Source organism: Schistocerca nitens, chromosome 3, assembly GCF_023898315.1.
Source record: "Schistocerca nitens isolate TAMUIC-IGC-003100 chromosome 3, iqSchNite1.1, whole genome shotgun sequence".
Taxonomy (NCBI): Eukaryota; Metazoa; Arthropoda; class Insecta; order Orthoptera; family Acrididae; genus Schistocerca; species Schistocerca nitens.
The window spans coordinates 889,550,160-889,557,034 of record NC_064616.1 but is presented as its reverse complement, the minus strand read 5'-3'; the positions used below and the strand labels follow the sequence as shown (position 1 = coordinate 889,557,034).

Here is a 6,875-nt window from a genome sequence, read left to right as displayed (position 1 = left end):
TATGCTTGTAATCACCCAGATATTGTAGGGCTGATGTATTAATGAATATACAACCTACTTACAGCAGCTATCGTGACACTATAGAAAATGGCTATGTTGACCAATAACATTTATCTTGTAATATTTGTCTTAAGTCAAAACCAAATATAGTGTCCTCTTTCACTCAACATTTTCACTGTATTTGCATACGTAAAGGGCAGCTATTCTTCAATCTAAAACTGTTACTAAATCATTGCTGTATAAAAATATTGGCTATCTGAGGAAGATAAAAGTAAATATCTCAGAAGAACTGTAAGATTTTTAATGAAAAAAGTTTATATGGATATAAATTTGTATTATTTTGTATATCACCTTTGTCTTATTTCTTGTATGTATGTAACACATGTCTTATTTTATGTGTATATTTGTATGTCCCATTTCTTTGTAATGATTTCATGTAAAATTTTTATGTACATTTGGACAGCATCTATACAGCATTTGTTATCTCTGGCTAGATAATAAAATGCATATGTAAGTAAATAAATAAATTCAATGAGAAATAGTTAGAAATGTCTTTCAATTATAAAACTAATTAATAAACAAGTATTGTTTGCAGTACAGCTTTTAGCAGGAAGCTCAGATTTCTTTTAGTGTGTGTATATTGTGACCATTCTTAACATATTGACTGCCGTGTGGCCACCAGCAGCCACAGCAGAGCTGCTTGCTTCGTGCCATGTACCCACCGGCAGCCACAGCAGATCCTCATAACTAACACAGTGGTCTGGCAAGGTGCTGAAAGATCTGTCACTAAATGTGTGCCAGTCAACATGTTAAAACAAGTTAATTATTTTTACTATCATAAATATAATCACAAATAGTAATCAGTTTTGGTAGGGCTAAATACTTGGTTTAAGTAAGATGCAATTTATATTTTATTCTGCAATGACAATTCCTATGCAGCTGAAATTGGATTGCACTGGAGAGCTAGTACTAGGAATGGTTAAAATGTGTTCAAGACTATGCAGTTTTGGAAGACAGTGTTGTTATAATTTCCCTAAGGAAAGCAAGTGGTTTTGGTCCCTGCTGTCTGGCTTCTCTGTCATAACCAAGTCATTCCAGCTCAGATGTAGATGAGAATTATCCAAAAGGTACATGGAGGTTCTTAGTTGTGTCACTGTCAGAAATCTAAGGTAGGCCTGATTATCATGGACACTGTCAGCAAACAAAGTTGTCTCCAACATCAATTTAAGGAATTAAAATGAAAAATTCCTTCTAATGGTGTGCACTTTGGGGGAAAACAGGAAATGGATAAATTTTCTCCTGCACTCATCATTTCAGGATATCTTTTATTCAGTGGTTTTATATGCTCTAGGAGAACATTTACGAGTAATGGAAACATTTGTTTTCCTTAAATAAACTTTGTTTGATCATCAACATCATCCCTGTCAAAGTAATGCCCCAGATGTAACACACTTGTTCCAGTGCTTTTTACAATCTTGTAAGCACTTCTGGAACTCCCTTTTCACTATAGTGTTGGGCTTCTTCAGAAATTCTGTTTTTATCTCATCAGTGGTGGCAAAATGACATTCTTTCATGGTTGTCATTAGCCTTGGGAATAGAAACAAGTCACAGTGGGCCATTCCTGGCAGATATGGTGGCCGAGGCAACAAATTTTTTTCTCCCGTCATCATGCAATCTCCCAAAGTGGTTTTGCCACAATTCTTGTCATTTTCTTCAGAGTGCTTCATGTAAATAGCATGTAACTTCCAGGTAGTATTCCTTATTGATCATAAGACCATAAGGCGAGAACTTGTGATGCACTATAATCAAAGGAAACTGTGATAAGAACCTTCACAAGTGTTCAAAATTGTGGATTTTTTTTGTCTTCAGGTAGTTTCCATTGGGACAAATGGGCCTTTGATTTTTATGTCATATCCATATACCCACCTTTTACAACTTCCTTTAGAAGTTCTCCATCTTTGTCAACTTCACTCGGCAATTCTGGAGTGATGTCTATGCAGTGCCTTCATTAGTTGAAATTCAATAATTTCTGAACAGGCTTTGCTGTTACACTTTTCATGCCCAAAACATAAAAAAAAAATTGCTTGGCTTGATGGAAAGATTATACGCCAACATCATCAGCAACCCCTTTGATGGTGATTCAATTTTCCAGAACTAGGGCATCCAGGACAGCCATTGTGTTCATCATCATCATCATCATCACCCTCTTTCAAACATTTATATCAGTCAAACTCTTGTCTTGTACATTCGCCAGAAGCCACAGACAACATTTTGAATATGGTGCTGCACTTTATTCCATTTTTCATGCAAAATTTACTGCAAATTTTTTGATCCATCTTTTTGAAAGTAGAAATTCACCAAGCACTGACAACCACATACAACCTTTTCAACTATCAACAACAAACTAAATACGCAAAACAGCTGAAAATGCCAACATACATTGAGAACATGTGTACCAAGAAGATTCAAAAAATTTGAAAATTGATGTATAAATCCCATGAAATTAAAAAATTACCCTTACTTTTTCATCACACCTTGTGTAAATTGCTAAACTACACTATTTTTTTTCTTCTCCTCCTCCAAATTTCTTATACCAAAGCACAGCTGTGCCAGAACCAAATGTTTGTCTCTTTCTTCAAATTTATCTTACAGAATGCTTTTGGTCATTTCTGTATTTTTAGTCATACAGAAAGCCTAATCAAATGGTAAGTTAAACATAATTTTAACTAGAATTCTGATGTAGGTTCAGAGCACTTGGTCAACAGTTCAGTTCATAATAACGCATTACCATAAGTGGTATTGTTAAATGTTTCTTGGCTTTTAGATCTTCAATTATCTATCTAAACTTAACCAGAAATCTAGTCAAGTTTAGTGCCAATTCTTGCATCCCAGTTATTTTTACATACTAAAGATTAAACATTGTGATTTCTTTTAATCAAATTTGGACTTGAATCGACCACATCCAGTAGCATTCCCTGCCAACTGTGTTCTACACTGTCTCCTTACCAAGGCTTTTAACACACATTCCAGTTCTTTTTAATACATTGACAGGTACATGCATGGTGATGGATGTTCAGCTGGTCTGAGCAGGCACACGGTATTACATATGAGATATAAGGCTCTGCTGTGGCTGCTGGCAGGCACATGGCATCAGGTGTGAGGCTTTGTTGTGGCCAGCAGGGGCCTTGTGGACATCATGATGTTAATATTGTACTAACAATACTGTTTAGCCACAAAGTAATTGTAAGTGTAGATACAGCCAAAGTTATCTATAAATCTCTACATGTATGCATACTTACACCTCCAACTCAACTCTGAAATTATCTGATTTCTGAATTTGTGAGCATTCTACTCATTCATACAGTTTTTTGAGGATGTTTTCCAATAAATATTGTAAATGTGCAGCAGGTTTTGATTTATTTCATTTTTTTCTTTGGCTTATACTTACTGGTAATTTTATCTTCTCCCTCCCTCCCTTCCTTCCTTCCTCCCCATGTCAGACCATTTCAGTCACTAATAGATACCAGAATTTCAACCCCTTACAAATATTTCACCCATACCACACATTTTGATTTCTACTTACTCATTTTCTTACACTACAAACTTCAGCCTTGCAGTAGTAGGTAGTATTACAAGCTAACCAACTGAAACAGACTATCCCCCTGATCACATAACCCCCCCCCTCCCCCCTCCCCCCCCCCCCTGGATTGGAACTACTTAAATCATTCCTCTGTCATGGATATCACAATCTTTCTTCATCCTCCAAAATGAAGAATGTACTCCCAAAAATGTTTTCTGCTTCACCCAAAGCAATAGTCTTCTGTCCATTTAATTTACAAAGAGTTCTGGGCCATCCTTCTCAGTACAACACTGTCAGCTATAATGTATGCTTTATTATGAGTGTCATCTGAATTCCTCCTGTTTTCCTTCAACACATGCTTCTGTGAATGAAGCAGAAGGTAACTGTCTATCAAATACATCCTCCACTCTCAGTATCTTCCTGACCTCAATCTCTGAAAGTCCCTCTCTCTTCTCCAACATCTTGCCACTGTTCCCTAACCATTTCCTGCTTCTCCTCACTCCCATATCAAGCTCCATACTACTGTTCATCTCTCATGTTGGTTATTTTTATGGGCTTATGTACCCATCTTACTTTCCTCTCAAGACTGCTTTTCAAATTAAATGTCTGCAACAACTCTGTATCAATTGTTTGTCCTCTTCCATACTATTTCCTCCGCACCAATATCCAATTGACAGTACACACCTGCACTTGTGAAAATTCCTCTGTAATCTAAGGTTATCATTTGTAATAGCACTGCCGTTAAACACCACATTAACCTTTACAAATACAAAGACATACTCAAAATAGAGCATTGGGTGAAAACACAAATTACTCACATAATAATAAAAAAAAATTAAGAAACCATTAATATAGTTCTTTTATGTTACAAATTTACAACAGTACTGTACAATTTAGTACAACGAAAACAACTGAGGTGACAAAAGTTAAAGCTAATTTTACTATATCTGTACACTCTCCATATAATACAAAATATTTTTTCACATGTTTAATGCATATTACAATTAGAAGAATGTTTTCCAGACATACTCCAAACAAAATATCAGGCTTGGTAACATCAGTATGTGATGGAAAACAATACGTTGACAATATACAACTCAGAAATTTCAATTTACAAAAATATTTCTCAAATATTTGGTGACTGAACTGCAAGAGAATCTAACAACAATAACAGTTTCAGAATATTATACTTTCATTTGGCATAGTCACTTGGATACATAGTTACATATGGCTAATATCACATTTCTGTATTCCAGTTTTGTAGCGTCTACAGTGTTAATATCATCACGACTACACACACAATAAAGACTTAACACTCTTCTTACAAGAAGAAAGAGAGGCTGCTTTGTTAACATTAACTTATTTGTGAACATGTACCATAATATACATAGTGTACAATATAAACATGGTGAAGAAAATGCTGTACAAATTTGTGAATTTACATTATTTCTGATTTACAGGCCTCCCTTACATGAGGAAATACCAAAACTGATCACTGTTTGAAGCTTCTCATACACAGCTGAATTTCACACCTGCAAAATGATGAAAAAAATCAATTTTTTTATCACTCATACAATGGGGATTTCATGAAATGTGACATACAAAATAATAATGAAATCCATGCTCTAAACTATGTATGACCTAGATCAAAATGGAGAGATTTCATTCACAAACTTGTGCTTTATCTTAAAATATCTATGTTAAATTGGTAGTTCTCACCACTTTTTTCCCTATTCGCTTTTCATTAAAATTAATATCACATAGTAAACTTTTATAATTTTACATAAAAAGGGGTTTTAGTTTTGCTTTTCTTTTGAAACAGTGAAACAGATTTTTTTATGAAAGCAACAGGTCTTTGTGCGCATTAGAATAGAATAGAATAGAATAGAATATTTTTATTAGCCTTTCAGTATTTTTCATACAATTGGCTTTGTCAAAGTTTACATATGCTAATAATAATGATAATAACAATAATAATAATAATTGTGGGGCAGAGACACTGTATAAACCTGATTCAAAAGAACAGTATACTTTTCATATTGTCACTTCGTATTTTGAATAAACCATTGAGGAGTAGAGGGGACCCAAAAATGAAATGTTTAAGTAGTTAATATAGTAGGTGAATAGAACCTTTAAGTGGCAAGAACTATAAACTGAAATAATATATGGTGAAATGAGCAACAATTATTTAAAAAGGTCAAAATGAAACCTAATAAGATCCATAGGAACATTAAACAAAAATCATTGCATGTCAATGATGACACAATCAAATCTAAATTGCACTTTTAACCAAGTTAAAATTGCCTGAGCTGAAAAGAATATGTTTTGAACAACCACTGTGGCAGGGGTGAACCAAATTCATATTCTGATGCTCAAGTCTGAACATGGAATTTCAGAAAATTATAATGGATCAGTCTAAATTATAAATATAAGCTATTAAGAAAAATTATCTGAATAATTTGAATCTCTATATTTTTTGTCACATCACAATTGTCTCAAATTTTATTTTATTATTTGGGTTGATGTCTAAACAGTAGGAAAAAAGAGCAAAACTTGGTCAGAAATTAATAGGCTGGAGAAAGGCATTTTACCTTGCAAATAAAAATAACTAACATGTGATATTTAATATGAGGTTTTTGGCGGGTAAACTATAGAAAACTTTACCAATACTGCTGTGGGAAGTAAAATTTATGAAAAATGGTGTGTGTTAAACTGGTCATGAACTAAAAGCCGCATTTACATGTTCTGCTTATGGCGGAATGAACATTCTTTAAAGCATTGCGATCCCTGGAGATGCACACATTTAGGAAGACAAATACAGCTGACAATACACAACTGATTTAATATAAACTGTGCACCTTTGAAAGTAAGCTATATATGGGAGTATGTGAAAATTATACCCATAAAAATTAAATAAGCAATATGAGAAATATTGGGAAACAATGATGATGGGTTTCTGAAGGACTGAGATGAATATTAGTAAGGAGCACTCTTATCAGGAAAGGTATTATTCATATAATCTGTAAGAAAACAGATATTAACACAGAATGTATAGTGCCAGAGATCACACTCCACGAGAGATCAGAGTGAAGATTAATGGCAACTGCTTTGACAAATTCAACATTCACTAAGTGACTTGGAGAATTTTTTTAAAAAAAAGGAAAACTTTGCACTTGGAAAATGCTCATGAAACACAGATTTTTTCCCTCAGAAGACCTGTTAATTCTTATTACTTTACTATATCTGAATTGTACCTTATAGAATTCAGCTCCATCTTTGTTAGTTTTCAGTAGCT

At 34.0% G+C, this 6,875-nt stretch overlaps 1 protein-coding gene across 4 annotated transcripts in view; it reads right to left on the bottom strand.

Moving 5' to 3' along the window:
* Window positions 1–4,415: 4,415 nt before the first annotated feature.
* Window positions 4,416–6,875, bottom strand: part of LOC126248940 (uncharacterized) — a 529,465-nt gene continuing 527,005 nt past the window's right edge. For all 4 annotated transcript variants that reach the window (XM_049950454.1, XM_049950456.1, XM_049950457.1 and 1 more), the window contains one exon: window positions 4,416–5,112. In XM_049950454.1, coding sequence (XP_049806411.1) covers window positions 5,090–5,112 — 23 coding nt within the window. In that variant the 3' untranslated portion in view covers window positions 4,416–5,089. The remainder of the gene's footprint in view (window positions 5,113–6,875) is intronic.